This window comes from Lissotriton vulgaris, chromosome 12 (assembly GCF_964263255.1).
Source record: "Lissotriton vulgaris chromosome 12, aLisVul1.2, whole genome shotgun sequence".
Classification (NCBI taxonomy): Eukaryota; Metazoa; Chordata; class Amphibia; order Caudata; family Salamandridae; genus Lissotriton; species Lissotriton vulgaris.
Window position 1 is genome coordinate 290,100,990 of NC_141700.1, and position 16,038 is coordinate 290,117,027.

The window sequence follows — 16,038 nt, forward strand, 5'->3', positions numbered from 1 at the left end:
AGCTCCATCCCCACTCCCACTGCAGTCTTCTCTTTTTCTCTCGGAGTCAGTGCCCTTGGGTATTCGATGTGCTTTTCAGATTCCATTTTAATTTCATTTCATGGACTGGCAACTGTTGAGGAGAGATACCTACAAAGAATCGGCAGCAATACCCAAGTCAAAAGACTAGAGAGGAATAGGATAAAAAAATAAAATTATAAAAAAAATGGAAATAAGTATTTTTCAAAGAGCAACACTGCAAAGTAGTCCAGCAGTCTGTGGCACTGAAGAGAGCTACGTTGTGCAGGGATGTGCTGCTTGTGAAATGGACATAATGTCATCACTCAGAGTGAAGTAAGCCAACAGCTGAAGTGGGCTGACCCACTGCCCCCATGCTATATGCATATCGGTTGGAAGAAAATGGTTAATGACACAACAAACAAATTAAGAAAGAGATTGCTGGAAAACCCTTATAAGTATATAATATAATTCTCGTAAAATCAAAAGGTATTCGCTAATGCAAGATGTAAAAAGAATTTAGGCATCAACTGGCTAAATGGCGTATTCTGAGATTCTGAAGTCTCATTAATTCTTTAACGCGACAGGGCAGGTCCCTTATATAAGAAGGTATGCCTATGGTAACAGTTTCATAACGCTGCAAATGTGTGGAGATATTTCAAGGTTGCATGTTAACTAAGATGCCCAGATGGAGAACTCCTTTTGAAACTAGAAATGCCACACCATGTCCTAAAAAGGAGATTCTTTTTCCCCTGTTCAAAAGGAAACTCACTATTAGTCACACGACTTAAGCACTGCGATTATCAACAAAGTAGATGTCACAGTTGCGGCAACTCGTTTATTATGAGCCAGCCAGCTTGGCTAACAACTTGCTTGTGCCCAACTTTCACTTTCCATAATACGTTAATTAAAAAGTGGGTCTTCAATTCTTCCCCAAGTTGGGCATCCGCTGCCGAATTGAAGGTTTACAGCTTATGAACGATTTAAACTCAGCAGTAAATATAACCCGCTTGATAATTTGCTGAAGCAACATGTTTACAGCTACTGAAAAATGTAAACTTAGCAGTGAATGTAATCCCCTTGATTATTTTATCTACTGGAGGTCAGTGTAGCACTTAGTTCTTTCCATGATTGCTTAATCAAACACCTTAACATTTCCTGGTTCGTCAACTTCCCCAGTAAAGACAGCAACTCCCTGCATGCTGCATTAACTCCATGTAGCATTGCCATCAGAGTGGGTGATTGCCAAAGTCACAAACCACAATGAGAAATTGTACAGAGATCTACTATTTGCCTGGCCTTTCAGATATGCAACAAACTGGCATGCCCTGTATTTACTATATGTAAATAATGTGCACAAAAGGAATCTGCTGACTAGATTCAGGATGGGGGTCATTTCGGTGGTTGGTATGCATGCCCTTGGGTCAGTATTCTTCAGAATCTATTACTATCTGCCCTTGTGATGAACATTCAAATCAAACCATTTTACATTTTGTCTTTTTTTGTCAGTTTTATCTTCCATTTACCAAGAACATGTTAATACCTCTTTTGCGCAGACACAAATTTTCCAAGTGCGTATTTTCTGCAGCAACTCAATAACCATGATGTTTGCTTTGCTGTTGGGAGCTTTTTGAAGTGTATTTTAGCAAAGAGAAGAAGCATGCTGTTTTAATTCCAATCCACTTTACCATTTTCCCGTATGGATTGTATCTGTATTGCTGCTAAAATGTCCACCCCTGCTGCTAACCCCTTTACAGGATTGATTTGTATTATTCATGTACTATTGGTTATTTATTTGCTGCTATTTATGGCTGCTGTTGTCTTTTGCACTATTAGATAATATCTGCTGCTACTTATGAACCCAATCGCTTTGCATTATCACTTTAGTTCAGAGAAAAAATTACAGTATTTGCTTGCTGTTGTACTCTTTTTAAATGGAAAATTAGTTTTGTATTGTTGAGACGTGTATGATTTTATAGGATGTTTTTAATATGGTGTATCTTTTATGACCTTCTTCAGAAGGATGAATAAAGAAAGAATTGACTTGAATGGCATGCTTACTTAGAAAGTCTATACTTGTAAATCAATGCCAAGCTATTTCATTTAAATTACCACAGCAACTTTATTCTGCCACCATGAAGATTCATGCAGTTGATCTAATTGGCCAGAACAATTCATTACAGGCACTTCCCATACTGGTGGGCACCTGTTGGATGTAATCTTCACGGAAAAACAATGTTTCAACCCCACTGGCTTACTCCAGCTTACCTGGTAGAACCATTCAGCCATTCTTATTGATCTCAATCCTGCCATGGTCTCGGACACAGAGAATACCTCAGTGCATAAATATGAGAGAGGATTCTGGCATACTATTGATGCAACTGAACTTAAGACACTCCTCATTAATAGCAGGCCCCCACAAGCCAACGACTGAGTCGGCTAGTGCAGACTACCATGCTTGGATCTGCTCTGTGGTAAGCACGCTAACTCCTCTAAAAGAGGGCCAGAATTGTAGAGACAGGCCTTCTGAGGCCTGGTTTTCAGAGGATCTATGACTTGAAAAACGGTTATGCTGAAGGCAGGAACGTCGGTGGAGGCGAGACTATGCTAACATAGAAATGTATAGCAATATGATTGCGAAATATAAAGACAAAATCGTTACTGCCAAATCTAACTATTTCATAGACAAAATAAACACCACAAGCAAGATAGCCCCAAAGAACTATTCACCACAATACAAAAACTTTTCGAACTCCCAGTGAAAAGAAAACTCAGCTATTGACCAATCATTTTGCAATCCTCTAACATCTTTTTTTCAACATAAGGTTCACGATATTGATAATGCATTCTCCTTAAACTTAAACAATGGAGCATAGCTAGCTATCTCCAGCGATCTTGATTGCACTTCTGCCACAGGTAGTCTCAGGGATAACAGTCTGTCTCCCCCTCTTGATCCACCACTTACCAATGCAACTCCCTTTAACTATTTATCTCCCACCACTTTTCATCAGGTGGCTAAACTTCTAAGGGTAGCCAAATGTGGATCACCAGCTGAACCTTGCCCCATTAATACTATTGGTCTAGCCCCAGAAGTTATAACACTTCATTTGACAGATGTCTTTAATTTAGTCTTTCAGACTGGAGTCATTCCAACACAATAGAAAAAGGCCTCCCACTTGAGCTCTTTTAGAAAATGCCAATTTGTATATTTCAGACCCTGACAGCTATCGGTCCATTTCACATCCGCCCCTATCCGATAAAATCATCCACAAATATCCTTAACCTAAACTTACCTCATTTGTCAACAAGAATCAATTGCTCAACAACTCCCAGTACAGCTTTAGCTGCAAGCACAGCACTATGCTGGCACTTATTATTTTGATGGATGAAATCAGATGTGCACTGGATTGTGGCATTAACTTCACTATGATTCTGTTGGACCTCTCTGCAGCATTCGACAGCTGCTGGTTAGTCATCTTCAAAACCTAGAGGTCGGTGGCTCTGCTCTATCTCTACTCAAATCTTCCCTTGAAGAGCGATAGCAACAAGTAGAAATAGGTAATCTTGTATCCACTCCTTTTCAGCTACCTTGTGAAGTGCCCCGGGGCTCCTCTCTTAGCCATTCTCTTTCTAACTTATACGTTACTCCCCTCGCACAACTCATTTCATTTGGTTTTGCCATGGTGTCATATGCTGACGACACCCAGATTATTGTCTCAATAACCTGCAACATCCAAGACACTGCATCTAGGTTTTATAACTGCGTGCAACAGATCAGTACATGGATCCTGGAAAACTTCTTGAAGCTGAACTCAGGGAAGAATGAGGTTCTGCTTTTTTCCCCAATTTGGCCTTTTGGAAACCCAACAGGTGGCACCAAGAACTGGGAAATATGCCCACTCCAGCCATAAAGGCCAAGAACTTAGGTGTAATTTTTTACACAAAATTATCATTCAAATATCACATAAAGTCCATCTTCTTAATTAAAAATCTGCACTTTAATTCCCTAGACCCTGCAGAAAACAATGGCCCTCATTCCGTCCAGGCTGGACTAGTGAGCGCTTTCTTTGTCGGCCTACAGAAGAGTCTTTTGACCAGACTTTAGGTTCTTCAGAACGATGCTGCCCGACTACTATTAAAAATGCCAAGGTGGCATACCGCACGCCCAGCGTTTTTCACCCTGCACTGGCTCCCCATGACGGAGAACTGATTTAAAGCCCTTTGTTTCGCCTTCATGGCCCTACATAAGGCCTGCCTCGCTTATTTTAGACCCTTGTTTTCCTGGTACATTCCTCTGAGATCTTTGCTCTTCCTCAACTAACCTGGTCAAAGTCCCAAAGCGTTGGCTTGAGAGGTGGCGTGGCAGGAGTTTTGTCTCTGCCACCTCCAAACTCTGGAACACCCTGCCCTGTCACCTGAAGGCCGCCTTCGGTCTACTAGCTTTTAGGGAAGTACTCAAAACTCGGCTTTTCAATCAGTAAGACAAGTTATTCATGTATACTGTTCACCTCCATCCACTTACGCTCTATACTCAGGGCACTTCCTTGTTTAGTGTGGGAAGCGCCTAGACACCTACGGGCATTAGTTTACGCTATACAAATATAAAATCAAATCTAGTGAATGCCACACTGATAATTATGCTTTTCGTTAAAGGGCCTTGGCATGTACAGTGGTGCAAAGTTAGTTACTGTGTTGATGTTGGTTTCCCCTGCCAATTACTTGCTCGGGTGCTTGCATACTATCACAAACGGCAAACAAAACAGGTGATGGACCGAATGTGGATCAATGTCACACATTCACCCCAGTCCAAAGATCTGGGCCCAAATCCATCGTTTTTTTGCACCCCACACCACCCTGGGTTAGACAATGGCGATATGCAAATCAGCTCTGACCCTGTGCCCCATGGGAACAGTCCAGTCCGAACTACAAAAGCCATGTCCTTCCCAGAACGGAATCAAGCATCCGAGGACCGGACCGGTTTTTAGGCAACACCTCTCATCAGCCCGGCTAGCTTGACTCCAGTGGTGTGGAGTGCCTATCACAAACGGAGCACAGGAGGTCTGTGCGGTGGCATTAAGGAATCTAACACACAAGATCACCGGCCCAAGCTTCCTCCCTGCAACAAGGGTGATCCAGGCAAAATTAATTCCATCTACCACTTATGGTAGCGAAGTGATGAGAGGGAGGGGAGCTGATATTGTAGACGGCACCGTAGCGAGAGCACTGCAAATGATCTTTGGCCTGCTGGGATATACATCCCCTGCACAAATGAGGCTAGAATTTAAGCTACCAAGAGAAGAGCTGGCACGCAACGGAACATATATAAAAAGCTGGCGCAAAATAAGAAGGGGAGCACCGGAAACGCTAAACGCCCTTCTGTGGAAAGAACTACAAGCCAAAGAGACCTGCCCCGCAAGACTATACTTGGAGGCCGCTCTCAATCAGCTGGGGCTACGACAACTATGGGAATATCCAGGGACCCTTGCAAGTTTTAAAAAAGCAGTAACCAACATAGTTAAGAAAGAATCTCTCTTGCAGGATAAAGCCTCCCTGGCAGAGCATGCACATGGCTGGCTCATCATAAAATCTTACCCTAAACCCTCACCCCAAGCATATCTCCACACTAGCTACTCCAAAAATATGAGAGAGAAGTTCTTGAAATTTCGCTTAGGGCTGCTGACTTGCGCAAACCATTTGCCTCCAGGGCTACGCCCTCCGACACCAGCAATGTGCCAACTCTGCGGGGACGTCGAAGAAAACATAGTACACCTCATCACAGTATGCAGGGAACTACTACAGGAAAGCCGGACCCTCCTGAAACCGCATTTCAACTAAAAACATATACGGTCCTGCAGGCAAGCGGTGCTGGCAAGCTTCCTCGGCGACAATGTACAACTGAGCTGAAGTTTGGTAAAATTCCGTATAGCCACGGAAGTCCACCTCAACAAACAGAAAAAGTCCACCAGACAATAGCGTTCTTGATGCATTGCCGGACCTAGCACTATGATCCTCACCGGGAAGGCCCATGCTTGTATCATTGTCGCAACAAGAAGCACAGCACCGGCAATCTGCGCACTTCCTGCACTTTAAGAGGACAAAGTAATCTGGAGGGAACGAGGGTCTAGCTTGGAAGACGGTCCCCTCTGTTAATCACTGGCCCAAAAATGTCTTAAAGCCGAAGAGACAGCGGCAACAATCTTATAAATAAGTTTGCATGGCTCAGTTGCTGCTCCGAAATTCCCGCCTTCTGAACAATTAGCTCCGCGCATCCTTATAATGGTCTTTTAGGAATTTTTCTGTTCTACTGTGTGTCTTTTTGTTTTACAGGTTTTAATCATTTGTTGAACTGAAATGGTGAACAAGTTAGCTCAAGGCCATGCGGTGGGCCAACCCCTGATGCCCTGCACCTACTCTTAATGCTGCTCTTGCACTGTTACTGGTCACTCTCAATGCTGCTCTTGCACTAAGCACTTTTCCCGGTATACCTGCACACTGTTACCGGCTGCCCGAACAAGACAGTTGCCAAGCATACGATTAAGAGGCTGATTGGCTAGGGCATGCTGCTAGTCACAGGCCTGCAATAGCTGCCAGCCATTACCTTTAACTTATGTTAGGCTTAATTTGCCATAAACTTTAGCTTTGACAAATATTTGCGCACTAAGCATACCATGCCCTTTCCGGTAATTATCAAGTACGAATACTAATTATTCCCTGGCTCTATTGATTATAGATCCTGAGGCAATTCTGTGCATACAGACCCTGCTACTTGTTCCTAAGGTCAGCACAATCTTACAGGCGCTTTGAGTAACAAAACTGTCCGCCTGTTGTTTTCCTGGCTGCCCTGCCCTGGTCTCAAGTCACCCGCGCACATGGCACTTTACTTTCTTGCTCTCCGCAGGCCTAAGATACCCTGCTGCGACTGTTGCACTCACAAAAGGGGAGTAGACTTATTTTCCGCACATAAATTACTATTTCTTTTATTCTTGATCTGCCACAATAGTAATGTGAATCATGATATGTATTTTTATTGTGAAACTGTGTAAATTGACGGATGCTTGTAAAGGTTTTAATTAACTGTACAATAAAAAAAGATTAACTTACTTACTGTGCTGCTTGCATCAATGCTGATGGAGACTTTACACTGCAATGGCATGTTTTACTAAGACAGCACATAGGTACAAGAATTGTTTGAAGGCTCTCACATTTTAGAGTGCTCTCGGGTGGCGTATAGGGACTGCTACTTTACACTATGCAAATCCAAGAACATTTGACATGATTTCTGATTTTTTCTGTATAAAGTTGCGGAGCTACATTTTTTATTCCTTCAACCTTTATTTGATGGTAGTTATTCTCATGCCACATGGCATGTTACTGAATTTCTGGTTCTATGAGTGACATTCAATTTGATGTTAACACAAAATGTAAACTACTGTCATGATCTGCTGACTGTCCTCACCTATGTATACTGGACAGGAGAGGAGACTCGCTCCTCTGAACTTCCTGGATGTGCAGGTCTTTCACAGCATAAGAGGTCAGCGATACGCACAGATTCTGGGTTCCACTTGGTGTAAGGCTTCAGCCACAAATGTTTCTTTTAAACGTTTAAATGTGTTTTTCTCTTCTCTGTTGCATCTACTTAAAGCCTGATGTGAGTGTGTCTGTGTCTGTATAAAGGTCGCTTAGAGAAGTACAGACTAAGAGCTAATTCAGTGAGAGAATTCCTCCAGCGACCCGTTTCCAAATATCCAATTCCAAACTGCTTTAAAATACACAGAAAAAGGAAGACACCAGATTTTTTAAATGAAATTGCACACTCTATGTTTAGAAATACAACTGCACAAACTTAATTTCAACTCCCTTAAAACATATATTCACAAAGGAAATAAGAACCTTAGCAGAAATATTCTCGTTGTCCTCATTCGGTTTCATCTTTTAAAACATTGAAGTGTGTTTCTTTACTTTTATCATTTCGTATTCCCACATATTCAAAATTAGCCAATATTGGTGTTTAACAAACGCTGCCAATTGTAGAAAACAGTCACAATATCTAGCAGTGATGAACGTTGAGATATTCAAAATCTCGGGCCCGAGACCTTGAAAAGTTGTCTCCCAATTCAGCGTTTGGCTCTCTGCGCTTGCCAGGTAATGCAAGGAGGTAGGGATGAGAACATTAACTGCGAATGTGCCATTCAGATCTGTCTCTCATCCGGTTTCGTCAGGAATCCTCCTTCTCTTGGAACCTGTGAAGACAGAAGTAAGAGGTACTGCTAATAAAGCACTTGCAGTAAAGCTTGGTATTTTTATTCCTATTTTCAAACCACGCTACAAGTTATGAGCGGCAGGCTTCACAGTGCAGCAGGGGTAGTTTCTGCTCCAGGGCTGCGCCACTCTGAAATCCCTAAATCACCATGCCCCAAAGTTAGGGGGGTTTACGCTGTCCAACCTACTATATGCAGACGATCTGCTACTAATCAGTCAAACACCAGTCGGCCTGCAACACCTCATTAACACCACAACCAAATTTGACGAAAAGAATGGGTTAAGCGTAAACAATGATAAATCGAAGGTGATGGTACTAAATCAAAAATCAAAAGGGCATGTTCTCCAATGGTCTCTCCAAGACAAAAAAATGGAAACAGTTCAAGAATACAAATATCTGGGCATACATTTTGATTCAAAAGGATCCTTCAAGCAACAACTAACATCAATAAGGAACAGAGGGATCTCATTTGCCATAACATTAAAAAACATCAAAAATAAAATAGCGGGCCCAAATTTAATCCCCTTGCTTGACATATTTCGTGCGAAATTGCTGCCGTCAATTACATATGGCAGTGAATGTATGAGAGGGAAGGATGAGACCATCTTAGACAACGTGGTCAGTAAAACATTGCGAATATTATTTGCGCTTCCTCCATACACTTCGCCAGCACAGCTAAGGCTCGAGTTTGGCCTACAGAAGCAGCAAATCGCACGTAAAGGTGCATATGCAAAATGCTGGCACAAAGTAAAGAATGCGGAAACAGACTCTCTGAATGCCCATCTTTGGAAAGAATTGGAAACAAACAAGGACTCCCCTGCAATGGTTTACCTCCAAGCAGCCAAAACTCCCTTGCGCTAAGAGATCTTTGGGACTCGAGTTGCACAGACAAGTGTTTTAAGCGTCTGGTCAATAAATGTGTGAAAATAATTTCCTTGGAGGAGGACAAAACAGCACTAACCAAGAGGTCTCATGGGTGGTTTGTGATTCAAGGCTACACCAGCGCCTCACCACAACCATACCTTAGCACCAGCTTTTCAAGGAAGGTGAAGGAAGACTTTTTGCAGTTGAGGATGGGGGTAATACCATCCCAGCCACATCTTGCCCCCTGGAAGCGCGTGGACTGCAACCCCAAGTGTAGGCTTTGCGAAAATGCTAACGACGACGTTCTGCATCTGCTGTGTAGTTGCAAAGCTCTAGAGAGTATCCGAAAGAGCTTACTAACAAGGCCTTGGAATCAGAGACGTGTGCGAACCCGTAGACAAGCTCTCTTGATGAGCTTTAAGGGAGAAAACATCCAACTAGCATGCAGGCTAGTGCGCTTTATGAAATCAGTCAACACGGCCCTAAACTCAGCAGTTAGTAATTAAATTTGTTATATTGTGAATGGCTTCTGCTCTCAAGACTATTCTCCTTTGATAATCAAAGTCACAATTGATCGTGAAAGACCTTTTTTCCTAACGTAAAGTACAGTACTTCCCGCAGGGTTTTTCTCTCACTTTTTAACTTTTCTAAATGTTTGCTTTTTAAAGGCTTTATTTATGTACTTTTCTTTTTCTTGTTTTTACTGCCTAATTGCAAAGATTTTAATTAATCATGCAATAAAGATTATTATATTAATAAAAAAAATAAAAAGAAATCCCTAAATCTGTTCTGAAACAATTATTAAATACATCCATCTCAGATCGTATGTCTAAATAAATCTATGCATTTAAGTTTTGGCTGCCTATCCCGCCTCATTCTGAACAAGGAGCCTGAAGTCAGGAGTAAATCAAATGTTTGTAAAGTGGCATACAACGCAGAGCTTGCCTTTCTAACGCCCTTCAGTGTTATGGGAGTCTGCTGATATCCACTATTGACGCATCCCTGCATGAGGCCAGACATCATTACCGGCATAGGTGTCACCCTTTAACATTCATTACAGGATCGGATGCGAGCGCAATACGTGAGATATGGCACCTACACCCACATGCATCAATATCGGCATTTGCGAATTCTTATTTGCGAAAAATAGCGAATCGCAAATAAGAATTCGCAAAAGCCTATGCATCATTTTTTTCGCAAATTTTATGCGAATCGGTAAAAAAAAAAAAATCGCAATTTTTACCGATTCACATGAAATTTGCGATTTTTCAATTGCGAATTCGCAATTCCCATTCATTCCTATGGGCTAAAAGGCCATTAGGAATCAATGGGAATTGCGAATTCGCAATTGAAAAATCGCAATTCATGAATGCATTTCAAGGGTGGAGAGGGGGGTCCAATGACCCCCCCTGCACCCATGAAATGTACTTTTCAGTACAAGTTACATACACACATGTCCTTAGGACACGTGTGTCTGTAATTGCACAGTTTAAAAAACCCAATTTAAAGCATATTTGAACAATTTCGCAAATTACCACGAGGTTCAACCTCGTGGTAATTTGCACTTCCAGTTTCGAAAATCGCAATTTAAAAAAAAATGATGCATTGCTTTTAAGGAATCGCAAATTTGCGATTTCTTAAGAGCAATCGCATTTTTGGAATTCGCTAAAAATAGCGAATTGTCCAAAAATGCATGATGCATACTAAAAAGGTATTTAGGAATCGCAAACGGCCGATTTTACCGAATCGCACCGTTTGCGATTCCTAAATAGCTTGATGCATGTGCCCACTTGTCCTTTTTGAAGGTAAGTGTTAATGCTAAACTTGTACTAGGTATATTGTGCTGACGCCTGGCCACGCTGACCCACTACCACTGAGACACCTCAGGACGTGGCTGTAGGTCGGTGGCTCCTTTATAAGTGCAACTGCTGTATTTGTATCCTGCAAAGTGGATTCAAAAGGTGCACAGGGCTTTTGCTCCCTGTCGAAGTTGATCCAAATATCCTCAGCTTTTGAGGTCCTCAAGCGCAAAGGGAGAAACATGTGCGCATAATATCCTGATTTGTCGAATATCAGAACAATAAAAAAAAAAACACTAAATGCTAGAAATATGCATGTCTAGAATATGGTGCACATACTGGGTACTTATTGAGGTCTAATTTATTTAGATTCATTGGTGCAATGGTTCTAGATTGTTTTATCCCCATTCTGGACAGGTTTTGATTTTAAAGACAGATGATGTAGCATGCTATATGTTTGTGGTTGAGTAGTTCTGAGGATCTGCCTCTGACATTAAAAACAGAAGCTGAACCGGGTCTTTGTTGGGCCCTATATTCATGTCCTAACATTAATGCCAACAACATAGATTGATTTCCGAACAATGAACGTTAAAAACTATAAGGTAATGCACTTCAGTGATTTAGTACATGATTCTATTTCACATGCTTTACTTAGACTTGCGTTTCCTAAGAGTGTTAGCTATTTCCATCATGTTCTGTTTGTGCTTTTTCCGTGAATTGTATTATTCTTGTATAGTGCTTTCTTTGAACTAAGGCGCACCAGGTGTTTTTGACGGGATGCAGTTGAGAGCTCTGAGGCTGAAGGGAGTGTGAGTTTCCTCACAGTGCATGTCAGTGGGTTGGCCTTTCTGCACGGCACACAGAGCAATGGTCACATATTGCAGTTGCAACTGAAATTCTGTGTACATGTGTGTGAAGGGGGCACACAGTTGTGAAACTATTCACAAGGAGAAAGTAACAGAAAATAAAGTACTTCCATTTGAGTGAGTAAAATGTATGTTTGGGGGACGGTGTAGTTAAGAAGATGCATTCAGGAGAGTGAGAAGAGGGTGCTGAAGAGGAAAAGATAAGGTTTAAGATATGCAGATAGACGAGAGGTAGATAGGAAAAGAGTTTACTTGTTTAACAAAGTACACATAACAGAAGACCAATGCTCCTTTCTCAGGCCTCAATAATATTTATTTCACATTCTCACAATTGAAACCTTTTCAATATTAATTTACAACAAAATCATTGTGGTTACTCAATTATCTTAAACAGCTAACAACCACTAATAGGTCTGGCAGGTGTCGGGTGTATATCAGTTGTGTTTTGTGGAGAAACAGGCCATTAGTTGTGTGGCCTGCACAAGTAACAGGTGCCAAGTCGAACCAAACACCCCTATTGTAGCGCTTGACTCTCAGGGTAGCGGAGCAGAGTAGTCCAAGGCCTACTCAAGGAAGGTGATGTGGGCTGGTGATCACCATTAGCTGGCATGCAATAATAACACTCAATAAATAATTGTACAGTTTGTGCTTTTTCTTTAGGAAAGTAAAAGTACATTTATTACACACACACTATCCAATACTACACAGTAATTTGTAAATATACATAAGGTTGGTGGATATCTATTTACTAACATTAAATTTGACACCTTTATTCACAGAACACCCCTTTCACATACAGTACAGCATTTAACCATATATAGGGGTGTCCGTTTGCATTAGTACAATGTTGTCCCCTCTCAAAACGGAAATCCCACGTTATGGTAATACTTCATTCCACCACTGACTTAAGTAACCATAATTCCACTGCACTTATTAAGAATAGTCAAGTATTGCAATCATATGCCCACATTACCAGGAATAAAGCATGACATCCCCTTGTGAACTTGTAATTAACCAGGCATTGCAATAAGGTGCTTGTGTCATCTGTAATAAACATCGCAGCCTCTGAGGAATAAGCATTTTAAGACCCTTGACAACGATCTTTCCAAATGATTCAAAATGTACCATGTGCCTATGTGTTTTTTTAACAGCTTTTAGGCAACAAAAATTATACAGTCATAAAATTGGCCCCTAGATGGCCCTGCATTCCTAGCTGTAGAAAACATGCACATGGAGAACATACAAACTTAGGCTCAGTACTTTCTGTAAAAGCTTGTTGGGGGAGCTGATGCCCCTCTGCAGCCTCCTTGTGCTGTCTTTGGTACACTGGTGCTGCGCCCCTGCTATCCTGGGGCCAACACGTTTGCTAAAACATTTGGTTGCAAGGACACTGCAGGGCATTATGGGGCGCTCCCTCAGGAGCTGGTGAGTTCTAAAGTAGCAGCTATGTCGCACCGCATGGTGTGTACTTTTTGATTTTTCCTTTTCTGTGGGTAGCCGGTCCCATCCGGGCACCACAGCACCTACAATCATTGGGGGCAGCACATGAATACCACCCCCTGGCTGCCCCGATGGCTTCCGGGTGGCCTACTCTTCCACATGCTACCACAGGAGCCGGCAGCTCTCTTTCCCCGGCCCGCTCCTGCAGGCAGGGCTCTGCCTCAGTGGTGGCTGCCCACTACCATCAGAAACTGGCAAGAGTAGCAGAGCAGGCCCACCACTACTTGGGGGTCACTTCTCCTCCAGTGGGGCCTGGGGCTGGGGTCCCGGACTCCTGCCCCCACTTACGAGGAATGAAACAGCGCATCCAGCTTTCTTGCGATGGTGGGCTTCAGAGTTGGGGGACCCTGGAAATGAAATCCAGCCTGGGTGTTGGAATTAACAGGTACTCTTCGCTCTGGGGAAGGGCCCATACATGCATCATCCCAGGTTTGACGCGCTCAGATAGCGTAGCCCTAAGCACTTCCGGCTGGCCAGGGAGGTGGGGGAAATCGGTTACGGTCCACTCCGTCTCCTGCTCATAATTCGGACCACGTTGGCCGTTCTCCATGGTTTTGCTTCATTCTGTTCCTGGTGGCAAGCCCTTGCTACCTGGAGGACTTTCCTCATGCCTCCTTGCCTCCAAGGTGGCAAACTCTGCAGGGAGCTAGTTCCACTGGATTACTGCACCAGCATTTCTGCTCTTTCTCCTCTGGCACGTCTCGTTTCCTTGGCACATAAGTCCTGTTCTTCCCCTTAGTAGTCTGTATGGAATGTAAATGGACCAGGTTCCCTGGACCAGGGGAGAGCCCCACTGGTTCTGGGGGCAACTGTGGTCAGAGTCCTTAGTATGGTTATCCATGGCTGCCACCTCCAGTCCCAGTGTCCAGCAGAAAAAGAACATAACAAATTAGGAGCTCTCCCCCTTGTGGCGCCCTAAGTGCGTTGGGTATGCCTAGACGTGGGTCCCAGGCTCACTGTGCCACTGCATTCAAGCTAGACTGGCTGATTAGGTCCGATACCCCAAAACATTCCCCCGGATGCTTGTTTCTGGTCCAGGGAAGACCTGGTTTGGCAGTTCAGGCTGGACTGTTCCCATGATGATCAGGGTCAAGACTAATTTGCAAAACCCATCTGGGAGAAGTAGGAAACGGAATTCAGTTAGACCACTTCATGATAAGGAATGGGCTCAGGCCTTGGAATTTCCCCAAAAAGTGTCCCGCATCTATAGGTTTAAAAACATACAGCTGCACATATTGCACCGGGCGTTCCTCACCACTGAAAAGCTGCAGAAGTATTTCCCAGACAGCTCCTTCACCTGTCCCAGATGCCCAGAACCCAAAGCCACGTTCCACCACATGCTTTGGGATTGTCCAACGCTTCGACCCTACTGGGACACAATTCATGCCACCCTCCGGACAGTCACAGGTCTCCCGGACTTGGGAGACCAGCGCTCTCGGAATTTGAAAACGCTGCAAAAACATGAAAGTAGAAACGCGCTTTGCGTCCTTGGTGCTCCTACTGGCTAAGCGGTGCATAACCATGCACTGGAAGGCACCGGGGGGGTCCTCCTTTAATGGCATGGGCGGGAGCACTCAAGAAGTGGTGTGCCGCAGAGGAAGAAGTATTGAGAACAGAAATCAAGGGAACCCGTAAGCATCCAACATCCATGCAGTGGGACATGGTACTTCATTCCTTTGTGCAGGAAACACTGACGGAGCCGGGATCTTAGGCTACTAGCTCCCCAAGGGCACACACGACCCCTGCGGCGACTCAGGGTGATCTTAGAGGGGCTGAACACCAGGCGAGTCGCAGCTGACAACCATGAGCGGGCCATAGATGCATTACTCTACGCGAGACCATCAAGATCCGCCCCCCCACCAGCGCCTGCCTAACTAGCCACCACACCATACTGCCCTCATCAGACAGCTACCGCGGAATGGCGCAATATACAACAAAGTGTATCCCAGTTCTACCTCCCGTCTTCGTTTTAGTTTTTGTCATTACTGGCACAAGACATCCCATATAGTACAGGTTAAATAGTGAGAGTGCACTTCACATCCCGACACGCAATAAAGGCTACCTTTCATGAATGTCGATACCGTCTCACCATTTGTTCCACAGAAACATCACCAAGCTTGGGACTGTACGAGAGGCCAAATGCCATGATGCTATACAAATTCATGTCAAGATGTACAATGTATAGGATAGATCGTTTGTATCAATGTCACCGATACTGATGTGAAGTACTTAATTACTGAAAATGCCAATAAAAATGATTTAATAAAACAAAAGACTGGTTTGCAAAAGGCTGGGTCTAAACGGGAGTGGCATGGTGACCAAAAGAACAATGGATTTGACCCAGATCTCTTGACTTGGGGTGAACGTTTGATTTGTTGAGCATTCCGTTCATAATTTGTGTGCCTTTTGTCTGAAAATTGAAAATCATGGGATAGGTGAAATTATTCTTCCAGATAAACAGTGTTCCAGGATTGAAAGGCCCGAAAAGTCAGACCCAGATTAAAAAATATCATGCATTGCAATACTTAGTCAGTGTGACCTGAATTCAGTGGCAGATGGAGATCAATGGGAGAGCAGCACAATTCTTATTCACGTGGAATTGGTGAGGACATATGCTGGGGCACCCAGGAAGAACGAGTGGCAATAATACAAAAGAATTTGAATGGTGGTCTGGTTAATGTCTGACAGGTGGAGGAACATCAATAACAAACTGCAGCCCTAAACCTTACTCCTGAAATCAACTAAATGGCAG

General features: G+C 43.3%; 1 protein-coding gene across 1 annotated transcript in view; it reads right to left on the reverse strand.

The window, feature by feature from the left end:
* Positions 1-7,319: 7,319 nt before the first annotated feature.
* Positions 7,320-16,038, reverse strand: part of POLR1H (RNA polymerase I subunit H) — a 142,330-nt gene continuing 133,611 nt past the window's right edge. The window contains exon 4 of the mRNA XM_086945548.1: positions 7,320-8,237. Coding sequence (XP_086801674.1) covers positions 8,213-8,237 — 25 coding nt within the window. The 3' untranslated portion in view covers positions 7,320-8,212. The remainder of the gene's footprint in view (positions 8,238-16,038) is intronic.